Source organism: Pan troglodytes, chromosome 1, assembly GCF_028858775.2.
Source record: "Pan troglodytes isolate AG18354 chromosome 1, NHGRI_mPanTro3-v2.0_pri, whole genome shotgun sequence".
Lineage (NCBI taxonomy): Eukaryota > Metazoa > Chordata > Mammalia > Primates > Hominidae > Pan > Pan troglodytes.
The window spans coordinates 152,997,551-153,020,022 of record NC_072398.2 but is presented as its reverse complement, the minus strand read 5'-3'; the positions used below and the strand labels follow the sequence as shown (position 1 = coordinate 153,020,022).

Genomic DNA, 22,472 nt, shown 5'->3' with positions numbered 1-22,472 from the left:
CTTTGTTAAGAAACCTTTACCTTACTGACAACCAGAAAAGTAATTTCACTGGTTTGGGAATAAATGGACACTTAAGAAATGAAGCAACCTCTTCAAGTAATTTTTTTTCAAAGACCAAACTATTGAATTAGTGCTTTTTGAAGAGCATGAAAGAGCAGTCATCAAGTGTGACATTAAAAACTTCCAGCTGGGTGCAGTTGCTCACGCCTGTAATCCCAACACTGGGAGGTTGAGACGGGAGGATTGCTTGAGCCCAGGAGTTTGAGACCAGCCTGGGAGACATAGTGAGAACCTGTCTCTACAAAAAAAAAAAAAAAAAAAGAAAAAAAAAAAAAAATATATATATATATATATATATATATATTAGCAAGATGTGGTGGTGGTGTGAGCCTGTAATACCAGTTACTTGGGAGGCTGAGCCCAGGAGAGATCATGGCTGCAGCGATCTGTGACAATGCCACTGCACTCCAGCCTCAGTGACAGTAAAACCCTGTCTCCATAAAAAAAACTTCGAACAATCTGACGGTAACTTATTTTCTGCCAGCTTCCCAGGGCAAGCCTTCCTAATTTGCATGCATTAATCTCACCAGTATTTTTGCTGTATCAAATACATTTTATGCTCTTTTGCTTCTTGACTTAGTGTTCCTGATCCAAATTGCAAATTCTCCCTTTCTCTTTCAAAATCTATCAGTCTTTCATGACTTTGCTCACATTTTTCTGTTCTGAAGTCTTTCCTATCCCCACCACTCCAGCCCAAGTTGAGGATAATAATTAACTTTTTTTTCCTTCTTTTCTTTTTGAGACAGTCTCCCTCTGTCACCCAGTTTGGAGTATAGTGGCATGATCTTGGCCCACTGCAACCTCCACCTCCCAGGCCCAAATGATCCTTTCATCTCAGCCTCCTGAGTAGCTGAGACCACAGGTGCACGCCACCATGCCCAGCTAATTTTGTATTTTCACGGGGTTTTACCGTGTTGGCTGGTCTTGAACTCCTGGCCTCAAGTGATCTGCAGTCCTTAGCTTCCCAAAGTGCTGGGATTACAGGTGTGAGCCACCACACCGGCCTCTGTTTGACTATCTTTAAAGCTCTTAAAACGATCTCATTTCATTATTAACTTTTTATTGTTTGTCTTCCCCCTCTAGAATGAGTTGAATGAGAGCAAGGATAATGTCTATCTAGTTAACAGCACCTAAAATAGTGTGTGACACAAAATAAACACTCCATAAATATTTGCTGAGTGATTGAAATACTTTATTTGTGGAAAATGTGCACTATGATAACCACCTTTTTAAACAGTTTGTGTACCCATCAAATACTATAAAATGGACAGTCAGATACTATTGACAAATTCCAAATATAATGAATCCAAACTACTGTCATTGCTAAAAAAGGACATTTACAGGTAAGGGGCATGGGGGAGTAGGATTTCTAAAACAATTTAAGCTTAAATGGATAGGGCTTAATGTCTTAAAGACACTTGCCTTAAGTTTATGTCTTTCAGCTTGTAACGTAGATAAGGTAAGAAGTGAATCTCTTTAAAATTTCTCAGCTGAGTGCGGTGGCTCAGACCTGTAATCTCAGCACTTTAGGAGACCAAAATGGGTGGATCGCTTAAGCCCAGGAGTTCTAGACCAGCCTGGGCAACATGGCGAAACCTCATCTGTACTAAAAATAGAAAAATCAGCCAGGCATGGTGGCATGCCTGTGGTCCTAGCTACTCTGGGGGCTGAGGTGGGAAAATGGCTTGAGCTCAGGAGGTCGAGGCTGCAGTGAGCTGAGATTGTGAGATCAGGAACACAATCAGCCTGGGCAACAGAGTGAGACCCTGTCTCTAAATAAATAAATAAATACATTTTATGGGTCTGTATCTTGGCAACACATACACAATAAATAAAAATTTCCCTATTTTTCCCCTAAAGACAAAGTTGCATTTGTAGCCATCACAAAATTAAAAGGTACTGTAAGTATTATGCTCTGGAACCTTTTCACAGGAATGAGAATTGAGGGTCTGAGTTCCAAACTTACATCAAGCATTTGCTCTATAGCAATCTATGGTAATGATACCTCTTAGTGCTTACTGGTTTTTTAGGAAATTATAATATGTAGAGGTAAGATATAGTCCATTATTAAATGGCCAATAATTTGATTTTATATAACTATTTAGATATTATCTTAAAAACAGGTGAAACATTAGGATAGACACAGCGTAGTACCCTCTAGTTTTATGTAAATATTGGAACAGTGTATGTTTAAGTATTGTCAAGAATATCTTAGCTCATTATTAGACTGTAGCTATAGAAAAGCTCTTTGAAATCTTATCACTTGAGTATCAGATGTATGTGAGAAAGCATATGGAAGTATTTTATAAACTGTAAAGTATTATATAAATGTTATTATGGGGAAGGCATAGAACAGGTTTTGTTTTTTTTTTTTTTTTTTAACACTGAGAAGATAGTAAAATTCAGAGATAAAGGTCTGAAAAGGGAACTTGGCAAGAGGCAAGATCTTGGGGGATGCCAGACTCCTTTGGGGGTGAATCTGGTAGTTACTTTAATGCTTTATGCCAAGTAAAACTTCCTGAGTCAAAGGAGACTATTTGTCAATAGACATCCAAGTGGTAGCAAAATAGTTTATATAGCTTAAAATACTGAAAATAATGTATATGTAGATGTCATATAAATTGTAGTGCTGACACATGTACTATCTCATCTGACTCTCACAATAATCTTTGTGAGTTAGGTATTCAGATAATTTAAATGATTTATCTAACTTACTCACCTGTTAAGTGGGAGAACTGAGATTAGAAACCAAGTATTCAGATTTTTAAGTCTTTATTCTTTTGTGCTAGCCCTCTAAGAGGAATTGATAAATAATGGTTTCCCCTAGATAATTTTCAAGTAATTTGGTATGACTGAGATATGTGAGGCATCGACAGATATTAAGGCTGGACAGATCTTCTGATTCCAAAATCAAAGATATATACTTTAAGAATATAAATATTGGAACTGAAATACAATGAATGCTACCTATGGGAAGTTTTAATGATTTTAAATTTTAACAAAATCAACATGAATGAGTAGCAAATATTAACTGGAATATTTAGAAATACCAATTGGACAGCTGTGTGTGTATGTGTGAGTGTGTGTGCATGTATGCTTATAAATAAGAACATTTTGTTATGCATATGGTATAGTAATTTTCCTGGAAAAAAAATTTTCAAGTTCATATGAGATCATCATCATGATAAGAGTAGCTAACACTTTGGTATTCCTCACTACGTGCCAATCACATTTAAGTATCACATTGATTGCATTTAATCCTCACAACAATCCTAAATTGGTATTAATGTTACCAGCTTAACAGTTAACAGAGTTAACTCTGTTTGACAGATGAGGAAGCTGAGGTCAGAGAGATTTAAGTCCAAGGTCTTACAGCTATAAGTAGTATTACCAGGATTCTAACCCAGGCACTCCAGCTCCAAAATCTGTGCTTTTAACCACTATATTATGAATATTCCCTGGGTGTCACCTCGGCAAATATAATCACTTTTACATACTCTGAGGTTATATATTCAAATATCTAAAGCACTGTTAACAGAGTTTAAAAGAGCCTCAGTTTATTTGCTTATTCTTGGACAGGAATTATTGGGGAATGGAGGTCATAATTTTCTAATATGAATCACTAAGAAATTTCATGGCCGGGCGTGGTGGCTCATGCCTGTAATCCCAGCACTTTGGGAGGCCAAGGCGGGTGAATCACGAGGTCAAGAGTTCAAGACCAGCCTGGCCAAGGTGGCAAAACCTCGTCTCTACTAAAAATACAAAAAAATTAGCTGGGCGTGGTGGCACGCACCTGTAATCCCAGCTATTCGGGAGGCTGAAGCAGAGATTTCTTAAAACCCGGGAGGCGGAGGTTGCAGTGAGCCAAGATTGTGCCACTGCACTCTATTTCTGGTCCAGCCTGGGCGACAGAGCGAGACCCTGTCTCAAAAAAAAAAAGAAATTTCAGGGTCCAAGCACCCTGGTTTATGCCTGTAATTCCAGGATCGAAATTTCAAGGACCAAGCACCCTGGTTTATGCCTGTAATCCCAGGATCTTGGGAGGTCAAGGAAGGAGGATTGTTTGAGCTCAGGAGTTGGAGACTAGCCTGGGCAACATAGTGAGACCTGGTCTCTATAAGAAATTAAAATAAGCCAGATGTTGCATTGGCCTGTAGTCCCAGCTACTCGAGAGGCTGAGGCAGCAGGATCACTTGAGCCTAGGAGTTCAAGGGTGCAGTGAGCTATGATTGTGCCACTTCACTGCAGCCTGGGTGACAGAGCAAGCCCCATCTCAAAAAAGAAAAAAAAAAATTTTAGGACTAAATATGACCCATTTAAGCATTAAATATTGCCAGGAAAAGTTATTCACAGGTGCGATGGTAAAATATGAGAAGTCATTTGTCCTCCAGCATTTAAATGATGATCTGAATTTTGATTTAAGTGATGATCTGAATTTTGATGTAATTTCTTCTGAGACTCATGGCATTTTATCTTCTTCTGTACTATTTTATTATAAACTGAGAAATGATTTGTGAGTTGGAAAAAGAAAACTTGTTTTTTATTATATATGAATAAAGTCAAAGTAGAAGATGAAGATGACATCAACTGAATAACAAATTATACTTTTAGTTTTTTGTGGTTAAAATGCTATCTTAATTTCCATTTTTTTAAAAAATTAGTTTTTAGTAGAGATAAGGTCTCATTATGTTGCCCAGGCTGGTCTTGAACTCCTGAGCTCAAGTGATCCTCCTGCCTTGGCCTCCCAAAGTGCTGGGATTACAGGCATGAGCCACCTCACCTGACTGTACTTTTCTTATTGTGTTTTCATGGAATAATCTTACCAATGTTTGAGTAGTAAAGTAAAAATTTTAAAATGCAAGTGCTAATTTTTATATCTTTGTTAAAAATGCAGCATTCTTTAGTTTTAAGGGAAAAAATGTATGTCAGTTACTAACTCAAGCTAGTTTTTGTTCTCTTCAAACTTTCCGTCACACATACATGTAAGCTATAACATCAAATAAGCAGCATTTATGTGATATCTAAATATTCCATATAGACTATTTCTATGTATTTTTTTGGTTTTATTTTAACCTTTAAAATAAATAAGCTTTTATTTATTTTACTTTTATTAAATAAGCTTTGATCTCAGCTCTTCTCTGTTCCATTTCCCCTACAGGCTACCACTACTCTCCCTTTCACATACTCTTCCTGTTTTTGTCATAATTATTTGCAGGAATGACAATCCCAACCCCTCCCCCAAATTGCCGCATTCATATCATACAAACTTGGATGACCAAGATTTAATGTAAAGTGATCGTATTGTATAATGGATTTTCAACTCCTAGGTAGTAGAGAAGACATCTCAGTCTGAAAAAGTGAATGTAAGGGTAAAATATCTCCAAAATGCTATGTACTTTTAAAGATGATCATCTTGATGCTTTACCCTATTTCATCTATTTGCAATGGGTATATTTGTAAATATAATTATTGTCTTTAAATTATTTTCTAAGGATAAATTCCAGGTGTGGAATTTATAGAGCTATTAAAATAATATTTAGTGGCTTTTACTATTGCCAAATGTTTGAATTATTTACAAAGCTTTACAAAGCTATAAGTGTGCAAGTATCTGCTCATTTTACCAAAAGCTAGCCAGATTGTTGTATTAATAGTCGTAAATCACGATTATATTTGCTTTCTTATTAACTTGAAATGTCAAAGTTGAGGTGAATTCTTGCTTTTCAACTTTACAATTACGATTCTTATGTGTGTGTGATATTTAAAGAAATGTGAAAATCCCTTTTCACCCTTTTCAATGTCTAGGGAGCCAGATTTCTTTCCGTCTGTTAATATATAATACAATTTCTCACAAATATGAAAGACCCGGTCTTCAGGTTCTCTAAAATAATTTACTGTGTCAAGTTTTGATAATATTCCTAGCTCTCTGAAAATGATTGAATCAAATAAGTATCTATTTTTTTTTCTGCAAACACTACCCACCAGAACAATTTCCGGTTGTTAAATAGTAAAGTCACCATTCCTTTGGTAATGAATATTTAAAGGAACTCCCTTGGAAATGAATTTTGTAATAGGTGATTTTTTATTCTGTTTTTACTCTATGTGATACTGATCCTTGCACTGGATTTCAGTTTGGCAATATGCTTTTTAAAACTGGGAGTCTTAAGGTGACTGGATGTTAGCATTTTTCACTAAGTTTTTTGGATTTGAAAGTACCTTTTGATATTATTTCTTGGTGAGGCTAAAAAAATTGATAAATAGCTGACAAACCTCTGTAACCTACAGGTAGGCTAGATCAATGTTATACATTTCTAATGTCATAGTGTTGTTAAAGTAGAGAATTTTGAAGAGTAGAAAATCATAGCTGTCAAAATGCACAAAGATGAACATTCAGAAAGAATTGCTGAATCATCATTGCTTGGCATATAGAGTAGGCGTTCTCATTTCTTTAAAGGTTAACACATGATTATTACCCTTTATTATATTCTAAACATATATGTACATTTTCTTTTCCTCATAAAGGTTTTCTAACATTTTATTTGGACCGTGTGCAATTCTTCTGACTTTTCTTATTTATCTCTCTAATAGAAATGGGAACATTTTTGAAAAGATGAGAAAACCATACAGGAGATAAAAGATGAGTTATATACATAGAAAATGTCTCATAAATACCTGAAATATGTTATACTTTCAAAAGCAGGCATCAAAAGGGTATATAAATGCTATGATCTAACTTTGTTAACAAAAAATTATAAAACTACAGCAAATAACCATGAAGATTTATAGAAAACAGGATTATAAGTAAATACAGTAATATTTAACAGGGATTACCTAAAATGATATTATAGGGAGATTTTTAAAAACTTTTTTCTGCGTTTTCCAAAATCTCCAACAATGAATATATATTTATAATTAGGGAAATGTGTTTTTGAAAGAAAAAATATTTCTCATATTACTGCCCCTTAAGTGGCATATCCAAATTTTACATTGATGCAGTTGCAGTTAAGTCTTGTAAGGAACATGAGTATGTACTGTCTGTAACCTGATACTTTGTTCTAGCTTTCCTGCAGCACCACAGTTCTTTAAATAGGGATCCTGTGGGGCGGCTGCGGGGGACGGGGGTTGAGGGGTGGCAGGGACCTCATTCAGTTTTAGTTTAGTTGAAGTAACTAAGTTCAGATACTAAAATTTCAAAAATAAGTATTTGTTTGCCAGAACTATGAACTCATGTATACTAGAAATAACTAGTTAGCTAAAATCATGTTTAAGTCCTTTACTTATTTTAAAATAATGCATTTGAATTTTATTATAGATACTCCCTTAACAATGTGAAACTAGTACACAAACTTTCTGGCGTTTCTGATTGATAGACCCCAGGAATTTTGAAGACAACGTAAATTACTTGGAAATCTTAATTTAAACAACCTGCATTTTAGTATTATATACTTAACAAACAAATAGCTTAAAATTAAAAAATACCTAAAATAGAATTGTCGTTCCTTTTATCTGTATATTAACTTTAACTTCTTTTAACATAGGGTGTTTAATGACTGTGATGATTTTCACCTAGTATGGAGTACATAAATATATAGTTGTGACATTCTGTGTTGAAATATTGGCATGTTAACCCATTTGTCCTGTTTAATTAGGAAATAAAGATGGTAGAGCCAGTCGGAAAATGAATAGTTAATCGTGGAGGAGGAGAAAACATAGCTCAGTACTTTGACTAGAGGCAGCTGGGAAAGTGACGTCCTGTAGCATTTGCTGTTCTAGAAAGTACAGAGACACGTAGTGAAAATGGGAGGATCTAGAAGGAGGCTGTCTCCTGTGTAGTGTATATTTATCTGTAAGTGAGCCGTTGGGGAAGGATTGAATACAGAGACGCTGTCTGCTTGCTGCCTTAAGACAGCTAGCTGAATTGCTGATTAACTTTTAAAATACCCAGCTTGGTTTATTTTTCTTAGAATCTGTTGCTAAGACTGGGGACGCTGTTTTCTTTTACAAAGGGAAATCTAAGTTAATTTCAAGGCATTCGAAATGGGGAAAGACTATTATTGCATTTTGGGAATTGAGAAAGGAGCTTCAGATGAAGATATTAAAAAGGCTTACCGAAAACAAGCCCTCAAATTTCATCCGGACAAGAACAAATCTCCTCAGGCAGAGGAAAAATTTAAAGAGGTCGCAGAAGCTTATGAAGTATTGAGTGATCCTAAAAAGAGAGAAATATATGATCAGTTTGGGGAGGAAGGTAAGTATTCTCTGTATATCTTTCTGTCTCTTCAGCTCTGTCTCTTTTTTTTTTTCTCTCTCTCTCTCCCAGCCTTTTCCCCCTCTCTCTCAGCTTGTTAAGGTTATCCTTAAATTGGATTCTCAGTCATATCAAAAGTAGAAGGACAAATGTATAATAACAAGGTTTCATCTCTGATCATATGAATGAGTATTGCAGAGCTATGAATGAAATGTCCTTGTTTGCCTTTTTATTTTAGCATTTTGTATTATACATATTTTATCATTAGACTTACAATGTTAACAATGTATATTTTAAAATAAACCTTGAATTCCCATACCTATTAGTAAATTGTGTCAAAAGTCTTATGAAACCTGTTTCGTTTTCTAATGAATTTTCTGCCAGAACCAGTAAAGAGTCTTTAGTCATTTAAAACCTTAAGATTGGCATTTCAGATTCTGAGTAGTTTATACCTTATTCACAAAAACAAAAAGTAGTTTTTTGCCTTTCTTATAGCAAGGCTAGTTTAGACTGAACAAGACAGAGTTGTGACTCTCAGAAGCAGAAGGCGCAGGCATTTAGCTTCTAGTTGTTTTTGGCATTCTGCCTGGAGAGGAAAGAATTTTCCTGATGTCATAAAATACCAGAACAAGTTTTTAGCTTAATTGTAAACAATAATTTTGTGCCAAGAAAATGAAATCTCAGAAATACAATTTTTGACCTAAAATGGCCACCTAGTTAGAATAATTACTCATTTACTTTTAGATAACATTATTTATTTAGAAATTTTCCTATCTAGGTATAGAGAAAAACATAACAACTTCCCTTTCCTCTCCCTGCCATACTTTTGTTTTTTGCATTGTGAGATCAAAAACTAGTGAGCACAGTAAAGGAGGACAATTTCAGATTATCCTTTTCTCATTCTGCATTTTAAATCAGGTTTGTCCATCACTTCCATATAAACGGGGCTATGAAGCAAGACTATTTTAAATTGCTAATTGATAACACAAAAAACTTTAACTTGTACTGGTTTGGGGATTTTCAACTTTTAACATCAGGACTAAGTTATTTTATTATTAGTTTTTCTCCCAAAATACTGGCTTTCAAATCACTGTAGCTATGAAAACTTGTTATCCCTTTGATTCCTTTATTACATTTAACATCAAATTTTCCTAATTAGAAATATATCCTTAAAATATAGTCAAGCAGAGACTGCTTATTTTGAATGAAACAAATTAAATGTAGACAAGCAGGGTGATTGTATATAGAGGGTTTTTTCCTTTTTGTTTTGTTTAGCTTTTTTGGTCTATGAGTTGCCCAAAATTGAAGTTTATGTTGCAGGTTTTGGTGTGGTGAGGACCTACAGTGTCAGGTTCTTACAAAGCAAATATTGAAAAAGGCAAATACTGGGCAGTTCAATCTTGCATGATACCTATGGCCATATTACCCAAAATATCATGACTTGGTTTATCTCAAAAGCTAAGCAGGATTCTGAGATACTACCAATAATGTACTACTATTTCTAAAGGAGTAATTTTGTAATTTTGTAAAGAAATTCACAAACATGGAATGACAGTGTGAATTCCTGTGAAAAAGCAGATATCCACTGCTTTGTATTTAAAATATTTTGCAACAATTCACTGATAGCTCAAGTTTGTGGCTAAGCCATTGGATTCAGGGTTTAGTAAGGATATTTGTCTTCAGAATTTTCAAGTCACCAAATGATACATTTTTCTTGATTTAACATTATCTCTTAATAGTGCTTTTCTAGAGTGATTTTTCTCATTTAATTTTTATTGGTCATTACACAGTGAGTGAATTTTTTAAAAACTAAATCACCCTGAATCTGTATACCCTGGGTTTTTTTTTTTTTTTTTTACTTACATAATTGATATAAGTGATAGAAGGAAAGAGTGAGGAGAGAATACCTTTTTTAAAACATAGAAATATATTATGCAGAAATACCATTCTCTAGTTATAGGTTACTTGAAAATACAATTGAATGGGCCAGGCGCCGTGGCTCACGCCTATAATTCCAACACTTTGGGAGGCCAAGACAGGCGATCACCTGAGGTCAGGAGTTCGAGACCAGCCTGGCCAACATGGTGAAACCCTGTCTCTACTAAAAATACAAAAATTAGCTAGGTGTGGTGGCAGACACCTCTAATCCCAGCTACTTGGGAGGGTGAGGTAGGAGAATCACTTGAACCCAAGAGGCAGAGGTTGCAGTGAGCCGAGATCGAGCCACTGCACTTCAGCCTGGGCGACAGAGCGAGACCTCATCTCAAAAAAAGAAAAGGAAAAAAAGAAAATACAATTGAATGAAAGTTATTTGAATTATTTTTTAGAATTATTCTTCCTTCACAGGAAAGTATTATATTTATTTGCCGTTTATTCAGAATATCTCATTTATTCTATTAAAAAATCCCATTTAGATACACTGTGAAAGTAGGGGAAAACATTTTTTCTCTTTGCCTTTTATTTATCTCCAGACGTGGTTCCATAGGTGTCTCCAGTAGTAACAAAACACTGAACTTTAGGACTATGGAAACACTATTAATTTACCTGGTATCCTTCTTCCCGCTCCCCCCAAGTTATTACAGTCTTGGGACTTAGATCTGGGATGGTGGGAATAAGGAACCATAAACTGAAAAGTATATAAGTTGCATATGCTAAATTTATGTATTTAGGAGTGAAAGAACCAGTAATCCAGAACACAGTATATTTGTGTTCTGAATATTCACAATTTAAAATGCTTTGTTTTAAAAACAGTTGGCTAGCTGGGTGAGGTGGCATATGCCTGTAGTCTCAGCTAATAGGGAGGCTGAGGCTGAAGGATTGCTTGAGCCCAAGAGTTTGAGTCCAGCCTTTGCAACATAGCAAGACCCTACCTCTAGAAAAAACAAAGGAAAGAAAAAAAATACGGATAACTCAAATTTACTTTTAGGAATCTATAAAAGGGAAACAAAAACATGTCCACACAAAGACATGTACCTGAATGCTTATAGCAGCATTATTTATAATAGCCCCAAACTGGAAACAATCTGAAAGCACCATAAATTGGTGAATTAAACAAAATGTGCTATATACATTCAATGAGGAACTATTTAGCAATAAAAGGACCAATTTGTGAAACATGCTACACCATTGATGAACCTCAGAAACTATGCTAAATTAAAGAAGCCAGATGTAAAAGACTATATATTGTATGATTTTATTTATGTGAAATGTCTGGAAAAGGCCAGTATGTAGAAAAAGAAAGCAGATCTTTCTTGCCTAGGACTTGAGGTGGGAGCGGGGATTAGCTACAAATAAGAACTAGAGAATTCTTTGGAATGATGGAAATGTTCTATAACTGGATTGTGATGATGGTTATACAACTCTATCAATTTACTATAATCAATTGAATTGTATTTGTACAATAGGTTAATTTTATATATGTAATAAATCTTTTTAAAAATAAAATTTCTCTATAGTTGAATCATTTGAAAACAAAAACCACAGAACTACAGAAATTTAAAATTGGATTCTGAACCACTCTCTAAAGTTTTAGGTTTAGTCTTGAATAGTTTAGTGGATGTCAACAAAAATTTGTGTTAAGAGATCTAAAAGAAAAGATTTTCAATAACACATCCTCATTTATTCTAGTTTTCTAATTTTTCTTTTTTTATGCTTTCCTTATTTTGTTATTGCATATGATTTATTCAGTAACTTCAAATATTAAAAGGTAGTGTTTAAATGATAAAACTTGTATTTATTAATCTTTATACTAGTTCTCTTCTGTTCTTTAACTTATATATTTAGCTAGCTGGATTTTTTTAAATTCACTGTGTGTTCTAAAAACAAGTAAGTAAATTTGATTTTTGTGAATTAAAACTGTTTAAAAAATCTCAGAATCTCATTATTTGATAACTGAAGTCTTGCTGTAAATCTGGATTTTTACATATTAGATCTCCTTGGATGGAGTAAGAGTTATTAAAGTATTATCATGTTTTTTTCTTTGCAATCTGAATTTTTCTCCAGTGTTTCTTCTTTTGGAAACTTTTAGTCAACCTTAACTAATTAGTGGGAATCATTGTTATAGATAGTATTCCAAACACATATTTGGTTTGGGACTGCAAACTGGTTGACTGGTTAGTTGTAAAATAATAGCAGTCTTGCTAAATCATAGGCAAATGTTGCTTCTCTAGTGCATTTTTTGATCACACAAAGTGATGACGGTGTCTAGAAAACATTTTGAATAGCAGAGGGAATCCAATTGGATATTAAACATTTCCATTAGCATTCAAAATGTACATGATTAAGAACTGACCATATAGTTAATGTGACATTACTTATAATTTTATGTGCTAGACAATGCAAGTGATACTTGCATAATAATGTATATTATAGTGGCATGAATTTTGGTAGGATTTTTTTCTTTTTTTTTGTTGTGTTTGAGACAGAATCAGTCTCCTGAGTAGCTGGGGTTACAGGCGTGCGCCACCACGCCTGGCTAATTTTTGTATTTTTAGTAGAGACGAGGTTTCACCATGTTGGTCAGGCTGATCTCGAACTCCTGACCTCATGCTCCACCCACCTTGGCCTCCCAAAGTTCTGGGATTATAGGTGTGAGCCACTGTGCCCAGCCTAGGATTTTTTTCATTCATTAGAGTAGCTTCGTTCTTTGTCTGAGCTGCATAGTTGACTGTTTAATAGTGTCTAGGAAAACCTCAAAGCTGCATTGGAGTCTTTTTATCAGCTTTGATAAGTTACTTCAGACTTTGTATGAATCTTCTCAGAGACTTTGTAATTATGACTGAATTGCCCTTTTTGGCAGAGGAGGAAGAGGTTTTCCAGAAAGCCAAACCCATGATGTAATAAATCAAAACATTATTCTTTCTTTTCATGAATTCATTATGGGTGCAAGTATTTAAATTTTGTCTTATAAGAGGCTAGATTGGGCAGGCTGATTTACCCAGTTTACTTAACTCAGTTAAATAATTATACTCCCTTAAGTCTATGGGATGAAGGATAAAATTATTTAAATAATTTAAGCATTGGTTGAGTCACTTTGGTGATGACCTTGAGCTACATATTATTCTATCATTAAAAAAAAATCTGCCATTACCTTTTTAACATTTGGAGTTATAATTATACTACTAAAATTTATAAAAGGGAAATTTGGATGAGCTGCTTATGAAAAGATCTTGTCCTGCTTATACTTGTCATTCTACAAGGAATTTCCCTAACTGCTATTTGGATATATTGTTCAATACATATTTTGGCAATTTTCAGATTATTAGGTCTCTCTTGATCTCTCCAGATTTCTATTCATGGATGAAGGTAAAAATTTTAGATATCACTTGAGACCCTGTTAGATGAAATAGAGTAGATATATACCTTTTAATGGAAGAAGCCAAATGCAGAATAAGACGTAAGCAAAACTAAGTTTCTTTAAAGTATGCTGTGTGTTAGTGGCATTTTAAATTGTTAAATCTCTCATATATGTATATGTGTGATTATATTTTACATTGTTTTTGCTTCTGCCTTTTTCTCTGTACCGATACTCAAGACACCTTTTTTAGTTTTGATTTAGAAGGACTTTAGGAATTAGTTCATTCCCTTCATTCACTAAGCATGAATACCTACCATTTTCAGCCCTGTATGCATGAGCAGTGCAAAATAAATATATTTCCTGCCTTCAAATCACTCACTGTTTGGAGATATTAGAATCTCCTAGCTTAATCTGTTGGATTTTTCATAGTTTTATGATTTTTAGATTCTTTTCCTGCTTGTTTCTTGATCTGTATTGACCCCTTAAAAGATCACCATACTGTTGTTTTTTGAGTTTTAGTAGAACATTTCTTTCATAGTGGAAAATGTTGTTTCAAATATAATCTTTTGTGGGTTAAATATTACTTAGTGGAACCCTTAAGCAAAGGGTCAGAAAGTCACTGTATTGTTGCCTGAGGTGGACTGTTCACAAGAGACAGAAATAACCCATATAGAGGCCTTACGTGTCAAAGTTTACAGCTCTTGATTTCAGTCTTCTTACAAGCATTGAAATTAATGCTAAGATGTGATATGCCTAAAAAATTTGGTATCTAGAGTAGGAATGACAATCGTAGTGTCTAAAAAACCATTTTTCATAGAATGTCCTCATTATTAGAATTTTTTTCACTCTCTGACACAGAGTTCTATTTTAATTCTTTTTTTTTTTTTTTTTTTGAGATGGAGTTTTGCTCCTGTTGCCCAGGCCAGAGTGCAATGGTGCAGTCTTGGCTCACTGTAACCTCTGCCTCCCAGGTTCAAGCGATTCTCCTGCCTCAGCCTCCCAAGTAGCTGGGATTATAGGCATGTGCCACCATGCCCAGCTAATTTTGTATTTATAGTAGAGACGGGGTTTCACCATGTAGACCAGGCTGGTCTCGAACTCCTGATCTCAAGTGATCCACCCGACTCAGCCTCCCAAAGTGCTGGGATTACAGGTGTGAGCCACTGCACCTGGCCCTATTTTAATTCTTAAACAGTAAAAGATGATCTGAAATAAAGCTAGTTAGAATGAATATGGTATTTTTATTACATTATATTTTTACATATTTCTATTTTATTTATATATAAACAGTATGAATATGGTATTTTATATTTTGCTATATATTTTATTAATATGTTTATATTTTTAAATGTTATATATATTGTTTGATTGTAATAAAAATTAAAGATTTAAGTTCTGCACTTTGTGTTGATTGCTGAAGACCTTCCAACTGACATCTTTTAAAAACTTATATATTTATAAGTAGATATTTATATAATTTATATACTTCAGCATGCCAGATCAGTAGTTTATAAGACAAGGAGTTCCCAGTTTTATTTTCTTTTTCTTTTTTTTTTTTTTTTTTTGAGACAGAGTCTCACACTGTTGCCCGGGCTAGTGTGCAGTGGTGCGATCTCAGCTCGCTGCAACTTCTGCCTCCCAGGTTCAAGTGATTCTCCTGCCTCAGCCTCCTGAGTAGCTAGCATTACAGGCACCTGCCACCACACCTGGCTTTTTTTTTTGTATTTTTAGTGGAGGCGGGGTTTCACTATGTTGGCCAGGCTGGTCTCAAAGTCCTGACCTCATGATCTGCCTGCCTCGGTCTCCCAAAGTGTTGGGATTACAGGCATGAGCCTCTGCGCCCGGCCTTATTTTATTTTTCTTACTTACCCGTGGAACAAAGAATCAGGAATAAATATTAGAGATGCTGATTTGGCCGGAAGCAGTGGCTCACACTTGTAATTTCAGCACTTTGGGAGGCCAAGGCAGGCAGATCACCTGAGGTTGGGAGTTCGAGACCAGCCTGACCAACATGAAGAAACCTTGTCTCTACTAAAAATACAAAATTAGCCGGGCGTGGTGGCGCATGCCTGTAATCCCAGCTACTCGGGAGGCTGAGGCAGGAGAATTGTTTGAACCTGGGAGGCGGAGGTTGCGGTGAGCCAAGATTGCGCCATTGCACTCCAGCCTGGGCAAACAAGAGCGAAACTCTGTCTCAAAAACACAAACAAACAAACAAAAATGCTGATTTGGAGGAAGAATTTGAAAACTTAACAATTTAACTTAGGATGTAATCATCAAGAGTTTTATAGCTGTTCTGTATTTAGTAAAGTGGCATTTCTGGCCAATATTAATACATTTTATTGTAAGTTAGCCAAAATTTATTAGCAATACAGTTTTTGAAAGTTTAACTTTTAAGAGTTGCAAGCTTTTTTCTAATCATGCTTATCTCTTCAATTAGGGTTGAAAGGAGGAGCAGGAGGTACTGATGGACAAGGAGGTACCTTCCGGTACACCTTTCATGGCGATCCTCATGCTACATTTGCTGCATTTTTCGGAGGGTCCAACCCCTTTGAAATTTTCTTTGGAAGACGAATGGGTGGTGGTAGAGATTCTGAAGAAATGGAAATAGATGGTGATCCTTTTAGTGCCTTTGGTTTCAGCATGAATGGATATCCAAGAGACAGGAATTCTGTGGGGCCATCCCGCCTCAAACAAGATCCTCCAGTTATTCATGAACTTAGAGTATCACTTGAAGAGATATATAGTGGTTGTACCAAACGGATGAAGATTTCTCGAAAAAGGCTAAACGCTGATGGAAGGAGTTACAGATCTGAGGACAAAATTCTTACCATTGAGATTAAAAAAGGGTGGAAAGAAGGCACCAAAATTACTTTTCCAAGAGAAGGAGATGAAACACCAAATAGTATTCCAGCAGACATTGTTTTTATCATTAAAGACAAAGATCATCCAAAATTTAAAAGGGATGGATCAAATATAATTTATACTGCTAAAATTAGTTTACGAGAGGTAAGTTGGTAGGACCTAAAATCCTAAGACCAAATAATTATGTAGTTGATCATAGGGAGTGTATCTAGATAATAGCTAACATTTATTTAATGCCTATTATACGTTAAAAATAATTACTATAAAAATCCTCTAAGATAGTACTGGTATTATACCTCTTTTATGGATGTGATTATATTTTCTAACTTTAGTTACTTATAATTAAAGTGTCAAGTGTTAACTGGATTATGTACTAGGAGGCTGCTTTTACAAATGTGGTTTATGAGATCTGCATTGGTAATCTCAACACATTAGTCTTTGTATATAGGGTTTGTTCTAAATTTGTTAATATGGAGTAATAATTGCATAACAAAAAAGATTAGAAGAAAATAATTTATAATTCACTATAAATAAATTTGTATACATTTATATTAATAAATACATTTATAAGTGCATATAAATATATACATTTATAAATTATAATGGTACTACCTTAATACAATTATTATTTGAGTTCTTATTTGCACTATTTCTTTTTTTTTTTTTTTGAGACAGAGTCTTGTTCTGTCACCCACAGCGCAATCTCGGCTCACTGCAACCTCTGCCTCCGGGTTCAAGTGATTCTCTTGCCTTGGCCTCCTAAGTAGCTGGGATTACAGGCGCCCCCCCCCCCCCACCACACCTGGCTAATTTTTGTATTTTTAGTAGACACGGGGTTTTACCATGTTGGCCAGGCTGGTCTTGAATTCCTGACCTCAGGTGATCCACTTGCCTTGGCCTCCCAAAGTGCTAGGATTACAGGCATGAGCCACCGCGCCTGGCCTATTTGTACTATTTCTCAAATTGGATTGTAACTTTGCAAATATGGTCATAGCAGTTCCCTGCTTCAAATTCTTAAATTGCTCTATATAACCTCTACCATAAAGTCCAAACTCTTTAGCTTAAAATAAGTCATTTTAAATCTGATGTCTACCCATAAAATGTATATGCACTTCCCCAAGTTTGCTCTATTATTATTATTATTTTTTTGAGATGGAGTCTCGCTCTGTCACCCATGCTGGAGTGCAGTGGCACAATCTCAGCTAGTACTGCAGCCTCCACCTCCCAGGTTCAAGTAATTCTCCTGCCTCAGGTTCCTGAGTAGCTGGGATTACAGGCGCCCGCCACCATGCCCAGCTGATTTTCATATTTTTAGTAGCGATAGGTTTTCACCATGTTGGCCAGGCTCGTCTTGAACTCTTGACCTCAAGTAATCCGCCCAACTCGGCCTCCCAAAGTGCTGGGACTATAGGCGTGAGCCACCGCACCTGGCCCAGTTTGCTCTATTATTATCTTGTATACTTGAGCTGTACTCTATGGAACACTATTGTTTCTTACCCTGCTCTAATACCTACCTGCTACTGCCCAATGCTTAGTTCAAGCATCCTCTACTCCCGGAATCTAAGGGGTTAAGTTGGGTGCTCTTTCTCTTACAAAAGACCTCCATGCTTACCTCTGTTCTTACACTATACAGTGTTATAATGGCTAGTTTGCTTCTATGTTTCTGTGAGTTCCTTGTGCATTCCTTGAGCTGGGGTCTGTGTTCATGGTCCCTATAAGGCTCACCATCTAGCCAGAATGTGTGGCATATAGTAAATGCTCAGTAAACATTTGTTATCTAAAACAAATATATTTCTTGTCCTAATACTTTCCAGAGAAATAGTTGCTCCTATCCAGTTCTTTCTAGTCCTGAATTTCTCCCTCTTCTCCCATTCCAATCCCTGCATCTTGAATGTATTAATAGCAGCTTCAGAATAACCATGTCATTCCAGGGCAATGTGGAATATATCCTTTACTTCTCTTTTACCTTTTCTTTTCTTCTTCTTCTTCTTTTTTTTTTTTTTTTTTTTTTTTTGGTAACATATCTAATAATGCATGTCGTGAAGGAATTTTCCTTTTTTTCTTTTCTTTTTCTTTTTCTCTTTCTTTCTTTCTTTCTTTCTTTCTTTTTTTTTTTTTTTTTTTTTTGAGATAGTTTTGCTCTTGTTGCCCAGGCTGGAGTGCAATGGCACGATCTCGGCTCACTGCAACCTCCGCCTGCTGGGTTCAAGTGATTCTCCTGCCTCAGCTTCCCGAGTAGCTGGGATTACGGGCATGTGCCACCACGCTCGCCTAATTTTGTATTTTTAGTAGAGACGAGGTTTCTCCATGTTGGTGAGGCTGGTCTTGAACTCCTGACCTCAGGTGATCTGCCCGCCTTGGCCTCCCAAAATGTTGGGATTACAGGTGTGAGCCACCGTGCCTGACCTCTGAAGGAATTTTCTAATGAGGAAAAAAAATTTATAACTATTGTTATTCTTTTGGAGGTTAAAGTTTTACCTTAGTGGTATTATCCTTTACCATCTGGTAATATTTGTGCTTAGATTTTTGAGTTTTGAAGTGTTTTCATTTTATTTTATTTGGTCCATTTTAGGCATTGTGTGGCTGCTCAATTAATGTACCAACACTGGATGGAAGAAACATACCTATGTCAGTAAATGATATTGTGAAACCCGGAATGAGGAGAAGAATTATTGGATATGGGCTGCCATTTCCAAAAAATCCTGACCAACGTGGTGACCTTCTAATAGAATTTGAGGTGTCCTTCCCAGATACTATATCTTCTTCATCCAAAGAAGTACTTAGGAAACATCTTCCTGCCTCATAGAATGAAGAACTTTGTTACACATATTTTGATAAGGCACTGAAAATATAAAAGGACTGGCAGTTTACTGATGTAGATGTGAATTCTGTATAAAGATATGTAAATTCTTTTGAGGGTTCATTAAATTGCATGAATAGAGACGGGTCAAATAAATAGGCAAAAGGGATTTTTACAGTTAGAGATAAAAGAGAAAACCATTCACTGTATTTTATTTCATTTCTCCTGATTCAGATATTTTTAGTAATTTGCTTATATGTAAAAGTTGTTTTTGTGGAGTCAGTGGATATATTTCTAATAAAGTGCTAGACTATCCAATTACTTAATTTCTTATACCTTTAGATAATCAGTATGAAAAGTTCCCATTTATAATGGAAATGAAAATTCTTAACTAAACTATACATGTAATATGTATTTCTAGAAGAGAATAAAAACCCAAGTCAGTTATTAGATTTAAATCACCTTCTGAAATGCTGCTATAGGGCTGGTATCTGTAAAAGAATATCCTGATGCATCTGTTTCACCATTTTGATTTTTAAAGTATGCTGTAGCATTTCTTAATAACATCATTGTGATGTTCTTAAGGCAGATCTTTCTTCATAAAAAGGAAAGTAATGGCAATTTCTCTCCTGTGGAAATCCCAATTGCTTGAATTACTGATATTTTAGAATAGACTTTTTAAAATGCCATATGTAATTTTATGCAAGTTGACTATATATCTTGTACTTAATAAATTATAGGCTCATTTTGTTCTCTGCTAGTTTAAAGTAATTCGTTTAATAATAGATGTGTTTTTAGAGGAAATGCTGTTACTTGGAATTAATTTTCCAGTTATACAGTCTTCTATAACTTACTAATAATATTCTATATGTACTTTATGTAATTTCCCTAAAAAGAATGAACTACCACTACACACTATGGTGTTAAACCAAAATATAGGGAAAATAAACACTAACTGCTGCTTATGGATAATGTTGCAACTACTTGTTATGCATATAAATATTTTACTTTTTCACATGTATAGATTGCATTTCTTAGGTGTTTTAATTTTTTAAATATATTTATGTTTTTAAAATTTAGTTTTGTTTTCTGTTTTATAACTATAGTGAGAATGATGTTTTGAAACAAAATTTTTGGTTACAAAATAGTTTTCAGGATTATATATATATATATATATATATATACTGGATCCTATCACCTTTTAGTAGAATATGAAATATTCTTTTAGAAATCCAATATAAATAGGTTATAATAGCCATATTCTTTATTACTTTATTGAGATATAATTTACATGCCATAAAGTTTACCCTTAAAATATATAATTCAGTGGTTTTTAGTGATATATACAAAGTGGTACAATCATCATCACTTTCTAATTCCAGAATATTTTCATCACCCCAAAAAGAAATCCTAAATCCATTAGCAGTTACTTCCCATTCTTCCCTTCCTCCAGCCCCTGAAAACACTACCATCTACTTTTCATCTGTATGGATTTGTCTGTTCTGGACATTTCACATAAATAGACTCAAACAATATATGGCTTTTTTTTTTTTTTTGGTCTGGCCTCTTTCATTTAGCTTAATGTTTTCAAGGTTCATCTATGTTGTATCACGTATCAGTACTTTATTTTTTGTGTGGCACATCATATGGATATACCACAATTTGTTTATCTTTTCATTAATTATGGGCATTTGGCTTATTTCTACTTTTTTGGCTATTATAAATAATGCTGCTGTGAACATTTGTGTGCAAGTTTTTGTGTTTCAATTCTCATGGGTATATACCTAAAAGTGGAATTTCTGGGAGTAACCATATATTTGAGTTGCAAATGGAAAATGCTTGAAAAAAATGCCACAGAATTCAGCTAATCATATTTATTACTCTAATTCATAAATGATTCCTCTATAACTGTCTCTCTGAATGACAGTTAAAACTCCCTACAGAAGTGTGAACATTACAGAAATTTTCTCACAAGTCTGAAGATCTAGATCTGAAAAGCATCAGTCAACGTGGTGACTGATAGTGGTTTCTGTTTTAAACCCATCATTATTTATTGCAATTTTCTTGATTAAGCATTTTCTCCCAGGTAAAATAAATGATTTATAGATAGATATATAATAATCTTTGGATTAAAAAGTTTTTTTAAGCAGAGAATTATTATTCTAGTAGTAAATAAATTTACATAACTACACAAAACCAGTATACCAGTATCTCTCTTATCTTAAAGGATATTGACAATGCTTTAGCATGTAGTAAGTGCTCAGTTTTTATGTGTTGAATGTTGAATTAAAAGTAGTAATGAGTAGAGTTTTAAAGTTTTTTAATTTATTTTTTCAAATTATGAGAGTACTTTTTATTTTAAAATGTTTTCTTTAAATTCAACCAGGTTCTTGGATAGCCGGAATAGTTTTGAAGTACTATAGATCCCATAAAGAAGATGTTTATCTTCCCTAAAAGAAAAACCACAAATTGCTTATGTTACAAAAAAAAAAAAAAGAAGAAGACTACGAAGGCCAGGCACTGTGGCTTATGCCTGTAATCCCAGCACTTGGGGAGGCTGAGGCAGGGGAAAATCAAAACTTGAGTCCAGGAGTTTGAAACCAGCCTGGGCAACATAGTAAGACTCCATCTCTACAAAAAATTTAAAAATTAGCTGAGCCTGGTAGCATGTGCTGTAGTCCCAACTACTTGGGAGGCTGAGGTGGGAGGATTACTTGAGCCCAGGAGGTAGAGGCTGTAGTGAGCCCTGATTGCACCACTGCACTCAGCCTGGGTGACAGAGTGAGACCCTCTCTCAAAAACAAAAAAAAACAAGTATAAGCCAAGGTGATTAATGGCCTGCTAATAGAGGTATTTTGTTTGGCCAGCTCAGTGGTTTAAAAACTATTTTTTAATTAGAATGCTTTTAGGCAAGACATGGACTCTTCTGTTGCCACTGACCTACCATTATCTATTGCGTTACATAATGCTGCTTCACATGTTGAGTTATATTGCCTGGGCCTCTGAAAGCATCTGAGTTAGTCACATCTACTGTAGCTCATCACTCCTGCCTATTGTTAGCCTTCCTTGGAGACAAGGAGTTGAAAATACTCTTGTTTGTTTATTTTTGGGAAACTGTCATTCAAATAGTTATGATGGATAAAGGAAATTAATATATGTGATTAGACTCAGTAAATGGCTCAGAAGGGACTATCTTCATATTCCAA

The 22,472-nt window shown here is 35.0% G+C and overlaps 1 protein-coding gene across 3 annotated transcripts in view; it reads left to right on the top strand.

The window, feature by feature from the left end:
• The window catches only part of DNAJB4 (DnaJ heat shock protein family (Hsp40) member B4), a 39,694-nt gene extending 17,926 nt beyond the window's left edge, over window positions 1–21,768 (top strand). For 2 of the 3 annotated variants that reach the window (XM_054667533.2, XM_063817023.1), the window contains exons 2-3: window positions 16,042–16,610; window positions 19,039–21,005. In XM_054667533.2, coding sequence (XP_054523508.1) covers window positions 16,176–16,610; window positions 19,039–19,272 — 669 coding nt within the window. In that variant the 5' untranslated portion in view covers window positions 16,042–16,175 and the 3' untranslated portion in view covers window positions 19,273–21,005. Of the gene's footprint in view, window positions 1–4,810; window positions 8,306–16,041; window positions 16,611–19,038 lie in introns of those variants that run through there. The other variant, XM_003308168.7, reaches the window with a different exon arrangement.
• Window positions 21,769–22,472: the final 704 nt, after the last annotated feature.